Source organism: Oryctolagus cuniculus, chromosome 8 (genome assembly GCF_051225735.1).
Source record: "Oryctolagus cuniculus isolate XC-2025 breed Fujian yellow rabbit chromosome 8, ASM5122573v1, whole genome shotgun sequence".
NCBI classification, from domain to species: domain Eukaryota; kingdom Metazoa; phylum Chordata; class Mammalia; order Lagomorpha; family Leporidae; genus Oryctolagus; species Oryctolagus cuniculus.
In genome coordinates this window covers 20,154,971-20,171,653 of record NC_142874.1, presented here as the reverse complement: position 1 = coordinate 20,171,653, position 16,683 = coordinate 20,154,971, and the positions used below count along the sequence as shown (strand labels likewise).

The following is a 16,683-nucleotide window of genomic DNA, read 5'->3' as shown; positions in this document are numbered from 1 at the left end:
ACTTTGCTCTTCATAGCTGTTATCAGTTGTAATATTATATGTGTGCTATGCCAGTAAAAATGCTTACGTAAGAAATATATAGCAAAGATGTTTGTTGGGAATACTCTGTGGTATATCTGGTGACTAATGGAGGCCCTTGCCTTTTCATTGTAAGCATTTCCAGTTGTTCTTTAGAGTTTTAAATTTTTTAACCTATGGATTGAGTGCCATTGAAATCTAATAGGGCATCCTTGAACAACGTAAAGACCTAGATTTATTTTTAGGCAAGGAGTAGATAACATTGCATTTCTTTGAATATGTAGATATTCAAAGCTGCTCATCTCCTTTAAGCAGGATTTCAATCTATGAATCTCTTTTATACATTCTCCTTCGCATCTTTAATTTTTCTTTTTTTTTTTTTTAAAGATTCATTTTATTTATTTGAAAGAGAAAAGGAGAGAGAGTCTTCCATCTGCTGGTCTACTTCCCAATTGGACACAATGACCGGGACTGGGCCAGGCTGAAGCCAGGAATCAGGTGCCCCCTCCAGGCCTCCACATGGATGTGGGGCCTCAGGACTTGGGCCGTCCTCTGCTGCCTTCCCAGGTGTATTAGCAGGGAGTTGGATGGAAGTGGAGCAGCCAGGACTCGAACTGGAGCAAGCCAGGGCTTTAACACACTGAGCCCCAGCACCGGCCCTGGGATGTTTTTGAAACCCAGCCACCATATCGTTGTTTGTTCTTTATGGCTGGAAGTTATTTCTGTGTCTGGAAATTGTTCTGGTTCTGTCTGCTTTGTGACTGGGTCCTCCAGGGGTGTCTGGTGCTGAGCTTCCTGCGGGGGTGGAACTTGAGTGGATTTTGCTCTCTTGAGTTTTGCTCTGTGGTTCTTGAACCAGACCTGCACCACCGTGGGGTCTATGTTCATTTTGGAGGCTACTTCTACCTGAAGGTCACGGTCCAGGTACGGGTTCTTACTGAACAAGATGTTCAAGTCTTCAAGCTGTTCATCAGTGGATACGGTTCTTTTCCTCTGTGATGTCTTGTTATATTTGCCTTGAAGGAAGTCCTCTGAGCCGGACATCTTTGTACTTCGACCCGGTCCCGTGTTCTGCTCCAGAGATGAGGACTGGAGCAGTTGTTTCTAAACTCACATGGCAGGAACACCTCCCTCCGGCAGTGCCTCGGATTCAGCAGGTGAGGCTTGGAGATTTTATACCCAAAGCTCCCAGGTGCTGACCCTCAGTGAGGAGGCCTGGGAGTGTTAACCATCAGGACTTCAGGCGATTCTTATTTTCTTTAGTGGCCCCAGTGAGCCTGGCATGATTCTCAGCACCAGCATATTTTAATTTATTTAATCCACTTAGCATGGTCTCATTTTAAGGAAGAGAAAGCCAACAAAACTTAATATTTGTTTGATCAGCACATGCCCGATGAACATGTTAATGAAGAGTGGTGTGACTTTCAGTACTCGTTCACAGTTTAGTTTGGAGAGCAGATCCTATTTCTTATCTGGCCAGATTATAAGAATAATACGGTAGGGGCCGGCGCTGTGGCTCTCTTGGTTAATCCTCCGCCTGCGGTGCCAGCATCTCATATGGGCGCTGGGTTCTAATCCGGTTGCTCCTCTTCCAGTCCAGCTCTTTGCTGTGGCCTGGGAAGGCAGTGGGGGATGGCCCAGGTGCTTGGGCCCTGCACTCGCATGGGAGACCAGGAGGAAGCACCTGGCCCCCGGCTTCAGATTGGCGCAGCGCCGGACATAGCGGCCATTTGGGAGGTGAACCAACGGAAAGGAAGACTTCTCTCTCTGTCTCTCTGTTTATCTGCGAAGCAGTCCCGGCCAGCCCGCGCGGCCGCCTTGTCCCTGGGGTCACTGTTTTCCGGCGTCTCTGCAGGACTGCTGGCTCTGGGCGCTCGCCAGTCGGCCCTGGTCACCAAGGCGTTCACCGGCGTGAACCTTCTGGTGCTGGGCGGCGTCACCGTCTCCGGCTTCATCAAGGGGGAGCTGCACAACTGGAGGCTCACGGAGCGGGACTACAGCCGCGCCGTGGCCATGGCCCTCAACAGCTCCGGCCACAACAGCTCCAGGTTAGCGGAGCAGGGGCGGGCGGAGCTGACCACATTAGCAGCGGCCCTCCTGGGCCACAGGGAGCCAGGACCTGCGGCTGTGGCCGCGTCCCCGTGGCTCTGGCTGAAGAACACCCCTCCCCCTCCCCCCCTGTCTCCACAGCCTGGGCCCTCTGGGCGCCGGGGGCTTCGTGCCTTTCGGCTTCGACGGGATTCTCCGGGGGACGGCCACGTGTTTCTTTGCCTTCATCGGCTTTGACTGCATCGCCACCACGGGTAACGCGGAAAGGGCCCCAGGGGCGGCCACCTCAGGGACGCGCGGGCTGGAGCCCCGGTGCCGCCGCTGGACCCGCGGGCTTCCCCCGCATCTTTAATTTTTCAAACAAGCAGTGAGTATTTGAATTAGGCTTCCTCATGTTTTAATTAAAGTCTACTGAGTAAATCCCACATTTTTGGAGCTAAGGGTGTCTTCTAGAAAGATCTAGAAGTAATAACAAATATATTTCCTTGTCCATAGGATAATCGCATAAATACTTAAAGGTGTCTTTTAGCTGGGTTATAAGTCACATATTGTGTTAAACATACTATATACTGTATAATTTTCTTGTATTTTTCATGGTTATATACTCATTGTTTCCCTTATTTGTAGGATTTTTCTAAGAAAGATCTTTTTCCTTACAATTATAAGTATGCTCATAGTTTGGAGTAACATGTACAGTAAGTATAGAAAAGCACAGAAAATAAAATTTTCTATGATTTTATCCCACAGTGATAACTGTAGTTACCTAGGTTGGTACTTAAAGTTGTTATTATTTATTTCATCCATGTTGCCATAGGTTGGGTAGTTTTGCTGGGGACTACTTTTTGGAATCATATTTGTGAGCCCTGAGGGGCAGTGGGAGAAGCTGACCTCTGAACTCATAGCAGAAGTCTCAGTCACAGGAGGAACTGTGGAGTTAAAATGACTCTAAACAAGGAGTTTAAGAACACCAAATGGATTTCATCATAGTGCCATTTTGATATTCTTGTTTTCAAGAGTAAAATATACTTTTCTACGTTCATGATCCATTTCCACGGATACTAATGGTAATTAAGAAAAGTCATGCACATAGCATTTTTTAAATATAGAAAGACAGAGGCAGAGAGAGAAAGAGAGATCTTCCACTTGCTGGTTCACTATGCAGATGGCTTCTGTGGCCAGGAGCTTCTTTTGGGCCTTCCATGCGGGTGCAGGGGCCCAAGAACTTGGACCATTCTCCACTGCTTATAGCAGAGAGCTGGATCGGAAGTGGAGCAGCCAGGTCTCCAACCAGTGCCCATATGAGGTGCCGGCACAGCAGGCATCGGCTTTCTGCGCTATGCCATAGCACCAGCCCTCGTAGAATATTTTAAAATGTAAAATAAGGGTAACCCAACACAAATGAACGTAAGATATGTTCTTTATTCAGCAACTTAGTAGATTTGTTGTCAGGAGCCTTACAAAGCTCATTAGGTGAGCTTAGGCATGGAAATAGGTAATTTATTGATAAAATATTATGTTTATCTTATTTAATCACTTTATTTAAATTACTTACACAAATTTATTCCACCTGGAGTTTATGTTTCTTTTTTTTCTGATAGAAAGCAATTAAAACATTAGAGTACTAGCTTCAAGCAATTCTATGGTTATGGAACTTTTGAGTATTTATTAATGAATTTAAAATTAATGAGCTGTAGATGTCTCACACTTAAATTTCCAGTAGTTGATTGTCACTCTCTTTACAACTTCACTTACCTTATAAGTACTAGCCCATGTTTTCACACACCATGAGGCATATAAATGAAAATTAAATTATAAATTTTATAGGCAATAATCATGTCTGTCTTTTATTATCATTTTTGATAGCCTTGAGTGTATTCCTAAATCTGTGACATTGAAATCAGTGAATTGATAAGGTTGTATACAGTTCTGTACATTCAGCTATATTTGGAACTTAAATGTGGGAGTTTTACCTTAAGGTAACACCTTAAGTCACACCCTTGTGAAATCCTCCCCCTTAGAAGTTTAGGGAAAATCTGTGACGTGCTTTCTGATGCTAAAATTTGAAAAAGGTGTTAAGATGCCATTCCCATGATTAGGCTCAGTTACATGGCAGGCTTTGTGGAATGATCACAATTATTTAAGACTACACTCTGGCAGGCTGCATGGTGAGGGTCTCCCACTGGCCTGGGGAGAGTAAACTGGAGTATGTGAGAAGGCCTTTGAGAGAACCATGTGACAGCTGCCAGATGTCTCTAGGAGCTGAGTGCACCTTAGTGATATGCAGTGAGATAATGAAGATCTCTGTACTACCATGACAAGGAAGTGAATTCTGCCAACAGCTGTGCAACCTTGGAAGAGAACTTGAGTTCAGAGGGGTGCAGCTTGATGTCAGTCTATTGGAATCCTGACTGGAGAACCTCACTAAGCTATGCCCATCCTGACGCGTGAGTACTGTGAGATAAATACCTGGGTATTATTTTAAGCTGTTAAGTTTGTGTTTAATGTGTTATATAATAATAGATAATTGATAAACCAAGGAAATTAGCTATAGCAGTTTTATAGAGCTTAAGAAGAAAAAGTAACAAAAGCACAAGCAACTGCATTGCAAAATAATAGGGGTGTTTTGATATATCCAGGTACAAGATTGCTCAGTCATTAAACATTCTATAATAATTCTTGGTTTTTTTTAAGTTTTTTGTTTAAATTATTTGAGAGGTAGAGTTACAGATGGAGAGAGGGAGAGATAGAAAGAAAGGTCTTCCATCCACTGGGTCATACCCAAGTGGCTGCAGTGGCTGGAGCAGGCACAGCAGGTGGAGGCTTAGCCTACTAAGCCACAGCACCTACCGCTTTTGGTTTATTTTTATATGACTGAAAAGAGGTTGCAAACCATGTGCTCCATATAGAATATTTTTTTCATAGAAAATTGATAGGATATGCTAACATATTCTCCACTAAACATGGAGAATAGGTTAATGGTAATCTAAAATTCCTTTGGGAGGCACCTTAGCAAATCAATGCAATAGGAGGTTCCCTACCAGTATCCTTTCACAGAAGTGATAATTAGGCAGTCCTCTATGAACAAAAGTGCCTTTATGGGAGTTTTGAGATCCTGTGATCTGGCTCTAGGCTGCTTATCTGTGGTTCAGTAATAGTCCTTTCCACCCAGGAAACTAGCAGAAGGCACACTGGTCCACTGCCACTTGAAGCAGGCCTTCAGACTTCAGTCTTGGCTCTGGCCGTGAAACAGGCCTGCGACTCAGTTCCACAACATACAAGCTGTGGTCCAGGGTTAATGATACCAAGCTAGGAGTCCACCCAGTCTCTCCCCCTCCCAGAGACCTGTGTGAGTCCTGCTAAGAATCTTGTCCTCTCAAGAACCGGTTTGTGAACCCTGAAGCAGTCACTTTCCTCCAGTGATAGCCTTTTTGATCTGGGTACCTGAGGATTCCAAGTATACCCAGGGACTAGGCAGGATCCGCATCCACTGGAATCCACCGACTGTGGAAGTACAGCCAACTAAGCGGCAGCAGTGTCACCTGGCATCAACACCACTGGATTGCAGTGCTGGAGACCTAGCGGGGGTGTTGTCATCTGTCGAAACACTCTGTAAAGACTGAAAGTGGGGTTAGCACCTTGGAATGCACAGACACTGATGCAAGGATATATGAATCATAGAGTCAGGCAAACTGGTAGGACGGAAGGAAACTAATGATGCTGTAGTGACCAAACACAGCAAAATGGAAGTCTATGAATTGCCAGACAAATAATTAAAAATACCCCTCTTAAGCTCAATGGCATGCAAGAGAACACAAAGAAAATCAGGACAATACATAAACAAAATAGAAAGTTCAATACAGATAAAAAACACAAATGAGAAACAGAGATAGTGAAATAGGAAAATACATTACAAAAATTAAAACTTTAACAGAGAGCTTTAACTGCAAAACGAATCATGCAAAAGAATCAGTGAACTTGAAGACGGGCCATTTAAGATGAACCAATTAGCAGAACAAAAAGACAAGAGAATGAAAAACAATAAAGAAACCATATTGGGCCTATGGGACATCAAGAAGCAAATGAGAATATGCAGTGTGTTTTTTCAGAAGGAAAGGAGAGAGAACCCTCCTGAGATTATCTGTGGATTTCTTAACACAACGCTTGCAGTCTGAAGGGATTGGGTCAATATATTAAGACTATTGAAAAAAAGAAAAAACCTTCCAGCTAAGAATACTATACCTGATAAAGCTTAGCATATAAAAATCGCTGTTAACTCATATTCAACATCAGAAAACAGAGGTGGTGGGCCATTTTGTTCTGCCAAGGACCTTTGTATATTTACAACATCATTTGCACTTCATCCAAAATTATCCACTTAAAAATAGCTAGAAACCCAGTAGCATGAATTTTAAATAACCTGTCTTTGTTGTTGATGTTAAATAGTAAACACCAGTAGTGATCAAGAACACAGTAATTACACATACTATACCGAGGGATTTCATTTTTAATTCATCTTTATGAAGATTGAGAATTCATTCCTTGCATTTAAAAGGATTGTTTAATTGAAAAATAAACATTGGTGTCCAAAAAAAAAAAAAAAAATAGCCTGCTATAGATTTCCCGAATCTCTAGTCCTGCCTTTGGTTGCCTCGCAGGGCCAGACCAAATGATTTTGTGGGCTTTATGATGTGGCACATGGGCCAGATAGTCCCCACTCCTGTTCTAGTATATTAATAGTGATGTGTAAGTGATGGTGCGTGGATCACTTTTAACTTTAATAAGATAGTTAAAAGTAATGACAGCTTCAATAATTGGTTAATGGATACACAATCGAAAAAGATGTAAAGTATGGTATCAGTAGCACAAAAGTATGTGGAAGGGAAAAAGTAAAATGTAGAAATTTTATATGCAATTGATGTTAAGTTGATTAAAGTAGTTAAACCAAGTTATTTTCTGTAAGCTACATGATATCTACAATGTACAAATCTATAGTAGATGCAGAAAATATAAAGAGAATGGAATTGATCCATGTGAAATTGTAAAGAGGAGAAAAAAGGCCCCAAGGCACACAAAACAGGCAGAAAGTAGTTAACATGATGCAATAGTAGGTTCTTACCATTGCCAATGATTTTACTTCAAGAGGACCACGTTTGTGTGGAGTAGCTGAATGGAAAAAGATCCAATTTTGTTCTGCCTCTTGGTCTGTGAGATTTACAGAGACTGGAAGTGAAGGGACGGAGAAAGATATTCCATACAAATGAAAACTTCAGATAGCAAGATAGTGATAATTATATCAGGCAAAATCAACATTAAGTCAAAATCTGTTAAAAGAGATAAAACCACAATTGTATAAAGGTAATGAGATCCATTCATAAATGGGATATAAAAATAATAAATATATGTGTATATAATATCAGAGCACCTGAACATAAAGCAGATGTCAACTGAATTGAAGAGAGAAATAAATAGCAATGCAATAAAAGTAGGGGACCTCAGTACCCCCACTTTAAGCAATGGATAGATCATTCAGGCAGAAAATCACTAAGGAAACATTGGACTTGAATAGCAGTATAAACTAGATGGACCTAAGACACACATACACAATACTATATCCTACAGCAACAGAATACACATTCATTTTATTTGTAGAATCACACACACACACACACACACACAAACACACACGAGAGAGAGAGAGAGAGAAGGGGAGGGGGAGACAATAGAGAGCTCCCATCCATTGGTTCACTTCTCAGATGCCTGCAAATGGCCAGGGCTGGTCTGGCACTGGAGCCAGGAGCTGGAAACACAAACCATCTCTCATATCAGTGGCAGGAACCCAACTACTTGAGCCATCACCACCACTTCTCATGGCCTGCATCTGGAGGAAGCTGGAGTCAGGAGCTGGAGTCAGAAACTGAATCCAGGCACTCTGATGTGGGACACTTAGGTCTTAACTGTAGGCTAATGCTCACCTCCAGAGTATGCATTCTTCTGAAACTCATACAGAGTGTTTTCCAGGATAGTTAGTAGGAGTATGTTGGGTCACAAAACGAGTGTTAACACATTTAAGAAGGCTGAGGTCATCTCAAGTATCTTCTCCAACCACAACCTAATGAACCTAGGCATCAAAACTGGATAAAATTGAGAAATTTCCAAATGTGTTGTAATTAAACAACATAATCTTGAGCAACCAGTGGAATAAAAGAGAAATGAAAAAAGGAAATCAAACAGAAGACAACAAAAATATATCAGAACTTAGGAGTGGTAGCAAAAGTGGGTTGAGGGAAATTTATTACATTAAATGTCTCCATTAAGAAAAAGCAAATAGTTCAAGTGTCTCAATCCAGTTTGTGTTGGTATAACTTAATATCACAGACTGAGTTATTTATAAAGAGAATAAATGTACATCTTACAGTGTAAGAGACCACATCTATGTGTAGTATTGTGTAATTAATTGTTCCATTTGCTTTTATGTCTCTGAAGGATATCCATCTTAAAGAGACATGCTAGATACCACTTCTCTATTATTCTTTGTCCTCTTTCCAATGTTAGTATCATCTGTTCTTATGTCTTTCAAACTTCGTTGTAAAAATGAGAAGAGTATGGGGCTGGCACCGCGGCTCACTAGGCTAATCCTCCCCCTGCAGCGCCGGCACACCAGGTTGTAGTCCTGGTCGGAGTGCCGGATTCTGTCCCAGTTGCTCCTCTTCCTGTCCAGCTCTCTGCTGTGGCCCGGCAGTAGAGTGGAGGATGGCCAAGTGCTTGGGCCCTGCACCCCATGGGAGACCAGGATAAGCACCTGGCTCCTGGCTTTGGATCAGTGTGGTGCGCCAGCCATTGCGGGGTGAACCAACAGAAAAAGGAAGACCTTTCTCTCTGTCTCTCTCTCTCACTGTCCACTCTGCCTGTCAAAAATAAAAAATAAAAAAAAATTAAAATTAAAAAAATTCCTTTGAAAAAATGAGAAGAGTATGGGGCGTGTGTTGTATTTGAGGATGTGTATGTATAGTCTAGAAATAGTACAAAACAAGAGTACCTCCCAGCTGTAATTAATACAGTTTGTTAACTATGTAGGCATTAAAATCTTGGATGAAGGCCAAAGAAAGAAATTAGATAACATTTTTGTTTTCATTTAAAAAACAGAGTTGTCAGTTAGTTTCATAGTTAAGATGCCTGTTGCATGATGGATGCTGGTATTCAGCTCTCAGGTCCATCTCCTATTCCCTCTGTCGCAGATCCTGAGAGGTGGTGATAGCTGCATATGTAACTGGGTCCCTGCTGCCCAAGTAGAAGAGATGAGGATTGAGTTCTGGGCTCCTGGCTTCTGGCTTTGGCCTGGTCCAACTCTGACTTGCAGCATTTGGGGAGTGAACCAGTAGATGGGAGCTTCCACTGTCTCCATGTCTCCCTTGCTCACTGTCCAATAAAAATTAATAAGAACAGGTCATTGGGGATAAAAGTGGGTAAAAATGCTGTTTTAAAACCATCCTGAATTGTTTTGTTCCTCACTGAACTCAATGATAGTTAATTGTCTTTAGATTTACTTTCTGCTAGCAGTTACATTTTTTTCCCTGTAATTGTGTTGTTAGGATTTAAATTCCAACGTGTGTGAAGGGGCAGCTGTTGTTTGTGAGGAATGCCCCTCCCACACTGTTGGTTTATGCAGAAATATGGAGAGCTCCAATCTGTTCTGGCTGTTCACGCTTCTTGTCCTCGATATGACTTCACTGACTACTGTATTTTTCTAATCAACTCAATTATTTGTGGGAGAAGAACCCACAGAGCAGATGTTGTTTATACAGGGAATCTTGACTCATGGCCACAACAGAGCTGTTGTGGGTTCGTTTTGGGTGAAGAAAGAGAAAAAGGAAGAGATGAAGAGAAAACAAACTAAGAATGCAGCCCAGAGAGGAGGTGCCATCGATTGGCAAATATCTGGGTTCAGGATGAGCCACTTGTTCTTGGGAGGGTGGGTGTCCTTAGAGGCAGGGATAGGGTGATAGATTTATCAATGGTGAGTATAGCACAGTAAAGGATAAATGGATGAATGATATCAGTGGGGTGTCACTCTTTGAATATTTATTTAAAAGAAATGCCAACTCCTCTTCCCATATTCCTCATCCTAATGGACATCTAGGACCATAAGAAAGTTCATTTTTTAAGAAAATATTTATTTATTTATTTACTTGAAAGGCAGAGTTAGAGACAGGGAATGAGAGAGGGAGAGAGAGAGAGAGAGAGAGAGAGAGAGACCTTCCATCCATTGGTTCACCTCCCAAATGTTTGCAAAGGCTGGGGCTGGACTAGGCTGAAGCCAGGAGCCTGGAACTCTGTCTGGGTCTCCCACATGGGTGCAGGGACCCAAGCACTTGTCCCGTCTCTTGTGCCTTCCCAGGTGCATTAGCAGGGAGCTGGATTGGAAGCTGAGTAGCCAGTTCTGGATACCAGCAGTCATATGGGATGCCAGAGTCACAGGTGGCAGCTTAACATGCTGAGCCATAACACAGGCCCCAAGAAGGTTCTGAAGATTTCTGTAGATTCCCATGAACCCAACACTTTAATGATCACTCCCACATTTTAAGTTCTGCTTTCACTGCATTCATTTAATATATTGAGCAAGAAGTAGAACCCAAACTCTTCATTTCTAACCACTACCAACACATAAAACAAACCAAATATGTCTCACACAAGGCTGAGGAATGTAGCCAACATAGAAGGGTAAATTGAGTATCAGACATCTTTATTTTTAGAAATAATTTCTGTATTCACATTTGCTAGATAACTGTCCAGACTTCCGCCACTCACTGTTCAACATGTCATGAACTTCATGTTTAATATTTGAATGAGAGATTTCTTCAGTAGAAAGACTACCTACCGATAATTAATTCTCTCAAGGCCTGGACTTCCTAATCAAGCATCTTGCAGGATGTCTTTCAATTCTGACTGTTCTTTCCTTAAGAGGAAATCTGGTGATGACTATTTTGTTTTACCACTTTTTAGACTGGTGATATGGTGGCAGAGTCAGTTATCAGTCAACAGGGCTTACAATTCAGGTTCTGTCCTGAGTTAGCAAATCTAATCCTCATTTCTCTGTTCTGTAAACTGCAGACAATAATAGAATTTATTTTATGGGGCAGCTCTGGTGCTTAAGGGAGTTAATTATGGGAAATTAATTTTCTGGTTTGTATAAATTCTTAATAAAAGAGAGCTGCTACTAAATCCCATCTGCATGTTGATTTTGCTGGATAGGACAGAGTATGTGTTATTACAGGAAAAATGACACATGGTGAGTTAGGGATATTTGAGACATAGGTGACAAAATGTGTGTTTCATTGGCCTTCTGTATTCCCATGAATTGAAATATTCCACATAGTTGATTGTCTCTGAATTGAATCTAGTGATATATTCTCTTGTCAGACTAAAGAGACGTTAATGCCCATATATGTATATGCGTATTCTTTTGGGGAAGTAGTCATAAGAGGGAAAAGAAATTAATTTCAAAGTCTCTTAAAATTAAAGCCTGTCTTTAGGGTATGTTCAATGTGCACATATAAAGGAAACTTTCTTTCAGTATATGTACTTTACAAGAACAAGTGGAAAATTAAGCAAGTTACCCTCACAGCCATTTTGATTTATGAGAGTCTTGGTGACTCATGAACCATTTGGGTTTCAAATAAATGATTCTGGCATGATATTCAGGAAGACTTTCCACCAATGCTTTATGACAGTCTCCTATAAAAGTGTCTGTGTCTAGATGTCTCCTCTATGTCTTCCTTCAGTGGGCCCTCTGGGTAATGTTAGGTTGAGTCTGTAGCCCTCATGGCTGAGGACTGTTTGCTGCGATTGTTCTCCTAGGCTTTTGAACAATCTCTTAGTTACAGTCTGATAAATTATGTGCTGCTTTTCATTCCATTTTTCAAAGGGTAGCTTTTATTATTCTGGGAATTCTTTTCTTTTAAGGAAAATACAGTCTTACATGGCTCTTGCACACTCAGATTCTTTATGGAATATGAAATTGCTAACATCAATGAGTATCACAAGGCTTTTATTCTCTTTATTCCTATTTTGTTTCATTCAAGCTTCTTTATCATGAAAACTCTCCAATATCACATTTTACTAATATTTCTATGAAAATAATTTATTAAATGATAAATCATTAGAAATTCTTCCTGTGCATTTTGTCTTTATAAGGTATCATACTGAATATTTCTACCTAAATTTTGATTGGAAGTCATTTCATGTGTTTGAATTTGGATGAACTTTTTTTCAAACTTATGAGAACTTTTTTTAAGGAAGTTTAAAGGAATGTTTTGGAAAGATGATTCTGTTGATTTTCTGTTGTATACAACAAAGTACCTCCAAACTCAGTGTTTAAAACAATAAGTATTTATTCTTCAAATGCCTTTGGCTTGGCTGGGCTGGGCTCAGCCAAGTACTTTCTTCAGGGTATTGTGATTGTGGGGTCTCTTACTTGTTCCTGGAATTCTATGGGCTGATTGGATTTGCTGTGCTCCATGAGCTCTCATATAGAACCTGTAGAGCCTGCCATAATTAATGTAATGACCACAGAGCAAAGGACAACCAGAAACCTCACAGTCTCTTCACCTCTGTGCTCAGAAAGCAGCATACTGTCACGTCTGCCTTCACTCTGTTGGTTCAACAGGGTCACCTGGCCAAGACCAAAGTTAAGGAATAGGTACCAGTTCTTTGCCAATATTGAAACCATGGAAAGGAGGTGGGTACAGGAATATGCAAATGATTGAGATCATTACCACAATCCACCAAAGAGTAAGGAAGGAGATTAGAACTTCGCTATGTAATTGTGTAAGTTACACAGTTGTTGAATACATGTACAGTTGTTTTCATAATTGTAGCTTTCTACCACTTGTGATTTCTAAAAATATCTATGAGCCTGGGAATTAGGAATAAATTTCTCTGGTTGTTGTCATTCTTTTGGCTCTAGAGAATTCCATTTATCTTTGGCTCATATATAAATCTGAGATCTGATGGGGCAGGTAATGTTAGTTCTGGCTTCACATGATTGCACTCAGGTATGCAAATGTTCCCTTATGATGGAACTGTAGACAGATATAGACTGTGGTTGTGTGTTGATGGTGAGAAAAACCTGAGCATGTATTGAAAATTTATAACCAAGGGAAAAAGCTAAGTTTGCCAGAATAGGCACACCATGTTCTCTAATAATTCATTAACCACATGAAATTTGCTAATATTTTATGAATTGTAACTCTGTACAATGAGTCTTTTAGGAAGTCAGTGAAGGATAGATTAAAAGAGGATATATTATAAAATCATGAAGTTCTATTTTTTTGCCATTATTGAATGTATTCAATAACCCTTTGTTGAACATCTGATATGTATGTGCTAGGGAGACCACAGTGGATACATTGGATGGTATTTTGATCCTATGGAACCTACTCTGGTCGAGGAAGACAAGCATAAAAATGAGTATAAATTGGTTGGTTATTAGAGTGGGAGTTTAATGAGAAGGGTAAAGTGTGTCTCATTGTATCTGTTGATCAAAGAGAGTACAAGGCATGTGTACCTTTTGAGTGTATCTTGAAAAAGGGAGCCTAAGAATAATCCATAGATTTAATTGAAGAACTTTCTAGTTAGAAGACAGGGCAAATGAAAACATCCTGATTTTGAACAGTGGGAATTTGACTTACAAAATGAGGCCTTTGTAGCTAAAATGAAAATGAAATGACTGAGTGGGAAATTGCAGAATATAATGTCAGAATGGTTTCTAAGGAACTAGATCATGTAGACCCAGGCAAATATGAAGGGTCACATCATTGCAGAGAAATAGGAAGCTATTGGAACAATCCTGTGATCAAATTTTCTAGCAAAGAGCAGAAACATGGAGACAAGTTAGAAAATTCTTATAGTAGTATTGCTGATGATGGTTTGACAGTAATAGAAATAGTGAGACATTGTCCACATTGGGATATGTGTTGAAGGAGAGCCCGCAGGATTTGCTCATGAATTCAATGTGAACCCTGGAAAGAGAGGAATCAGAGATGAATCTGCCTTGTAAAATTATGTATATATTTGAAAGGCAGAGTTACAGAGAAGGGAGGAGAAACAGGAAAAGAGATCTCTCATCCTCTGGGTCATTCCTCAAAGGGATGCAATGGCCAAAGCTGGGCCAGGCTGAAACCAGCAGTCAGGAACTGTATGAAGGTATCCCAAGTGGGTGGCAGGGGCCCAAGCACTTGGACTATTATCTGCTACTTTCCCAGGATATATTAGCAGGAGCTGAATCAGAAACAGAGCAGCCAGGACTTGAACTGGCACTCAGATATGGGATGCTGGAGTTCCCAGCTGTGGCTTAAATCCACTGAACCACACTACTGGCCCTGAGTGGCAGAAGGAGAGAGAGAAGAGAGAGAGGGAAGGAGGGTGGCTGAGAGAGCTAGAGAGCAAGAGTGCTCCAGTCATTGGGTTAATGCCCCAGATGCTCACCTTGGCCCCATGGCAGGGTCTAGAGTCAGGATCTGAGCACTCAATCCAGGACTTCCATGGGAGTGGCAGAAACCCAAGCACTGAGCCATCACCTCTGCCTCCCAGCATCCTCATTTGCAGGAAGTTGGAGTTAAGAGCTAGGGTTGGGAACTGAAGTCAGCCCGACTAACATGGCATGTGGGCATCCAAACTGGTCTCTTGACTGCTAGGCCAAATGCCTGCCTCTGACTCAAAGTTTTTTGTCCTACACATTTTAAGAATGGAGTTACCCTATAACAAGATGGGGAAGATTGTTGGAGGCACAGACTTATGGAGAGATTCAAGAATTTTTCATGGGACATTTTAAGTTTGAGATTTTAAGCTTGAGACACTTAAGTATGCCAGAAGGCATATAGATGTGAGTTTGGAGTACTAAGGAGTCCATGGAACAAAGGCATAAATTTGAAAATCATTAGTCAATGGCTGGTGTTTGAAACAATGGAACTTATTTAAATCAATTAATGAAATACTTAAGAATCAGTGCATGATAAATTGGTCCTGTTGGACATGATCCTAAGTTATTGTAAAAGGTTAATTAACACCAAAATAATTTGAATTGAAACTTAAGACTTCCCAATTTTGATGTGATAATAACATATCCATTTACTAAATCAAATCCTCTGTGGCCTGAAAATTTGTCACTTTTTTTTGTGTGTGTTTACAACAAAATAGTATCACTTACATGAATGTTATTATGCTAAAAATTCTAGGCCATGTTTTCCTGGTGTCTATCTGGTTGGCTTGCTTGCTTTCATTTATTTATTTAAATTCATTTAAAAGAGATGGGGAGTGAGAAAGAGACAGACAAACAAACAGAGCTCCTATCCAACCTGCTGGTTCACTCCCCAAATATTTGAAATTGCTGAGGCTCAGCGAGGCAGAAGCCAGGAGCCAGAAACTCAATCCAGGTCTCTCACATGGGAGGCAGACAGCCAGCCAGTTGAGTTATCACCTGCGTCCACCATAGGTATATGCTAACAGGAAGCTAGAATTGGGAGCAGAAACGAGACTCAAACCCAAGTGCTGTGATATGGAATGCAGGTGTTCTGAGCAGTGGCGTAACTGCCATGTGAAATGCCCAGTGGTCAATATGCCTTCCTTTTTCAGTTAATTAATTCATTAATTTGAAAGGCAGAATTACAGAGAGAGGGAGAGAAAGAGAGATCTTCTATCTGCTGGTTTACTCCTCAAATGGCTGCAATGGTCAGGGCTGGGCCAGGTCTAAGGCAGCTTACTTACCCTGCTGTGAAACAACGCTGTTTCCTCAATCTGGCCTTTTAAAAAATACTTGGATTGGTGCCTGCACTGTGGCACAGCGGGTTAGGCTGCCTCTGGCAGTGCTGGCATCCCATATGGGTTCTGGTTCATGGCCTGCCTGCCCCACTGCCAATCCTGCTTGCCGCTGGTGCCCTGGAAAGAGCAGCTGAAGCTGGCCTGGGAGTTTGCACCCCTGCCACCCACATGGGATACTCCGATGAGGCTCCTGGCTCCTGGCTTCGACCTGGCCCAGCACTAGCCACTGTGGCCATTTGGGGGTGAACCAGCAGATGGAAGATCTCTCTCTCCTTTCCCTCCTTCTCTCTGCAACTCTACCTTTCAAATAAATAAACAAATCTATATAAAAAAGGTAAAATACCTGGATTGTTGAATTCAAAGTCAGGAATCTTAGTCAATCTTAGTATTTTTCTAGTGGCTAAAAAAATAATAGCTGGGTTGTTGATCTTTTAAAAAAATGCTGAAATATCATCGTAATTTGTCATTCTGTACATAAAAATGTGACCACCCCAGTGCTTCTTGACCCTCAAGATTTCTTCCTTAGTAGAGCCTGCGTACTTATAGGGACACAACTTCTCTTTCTGGTTTCTCTTTAATATTTTCTCCTCATCGATAATGAACCTCAAGCTGCTGAGTGTGGCTTGACCTGACTCTAGGCTACAGCTGTTGTGTGTATCTCACTGCCCTGGCTTTTCCACCACACACCCTTTTGGTGGGCATTCCTCAATGTCAGCTAATACCTCTGTCAAGTTCATCTCTGTGTGAGCTAAAAAATCCCCAGTTCTGTTTCTTCATCTCCACGGCAAATGTCCTTCTTTG

At 41.4% G+C, this 16,683-nt stretch overlaps 1 protein-coding gene and 1 long non-coding RNA gene across 2 annotated transcripts in view; one reads left to right on the top strand and one right to left on the bottom strand.

Moving 5' to 3' along the window:
* Positions 1–376: 376 nt before the first annotated feature.
* Positions 377–1,094, bottom strand: LOC149124879 (uncharacterized). The gene is made up of 2 exons (XR_016211626.1): positions 957–1,094; positions 377–879 (listed from the first exon to the last, which is right to left on the bottom strand). It is a non-coding gene; the product is annotated as an uncharacterized LOC149124879 (long non-coding RNA).
* Positions 1,095–1,650: 556 nt separating this feature from the next.
* The window catches only part of LOC149124878 (cationic amino acid transporter 3-like), a 29,059-nt gene continuing 14,026 nt past the window's right edge, over positions 1,651–16,683 (top strand). Inside the window, exons 1-3 of the mRNA XM_089301999.1 lie at positions 1,651–2,066; positions 2,209–2,434; positions 4,407–4,511. Of these exons, the coding sequence (XP_089158125.1) occupies positions 1,651–2,066; positions 2,209–2,419 (627 nt within the window). The 3' untranslated portion in view covers positions 2,420–2,434; positions 4,407–4,511. The remainder of the gene's footprint in view (positions 2,067–2,208; positions 2,435–4,406; positions 4,512–16,683) is intronic.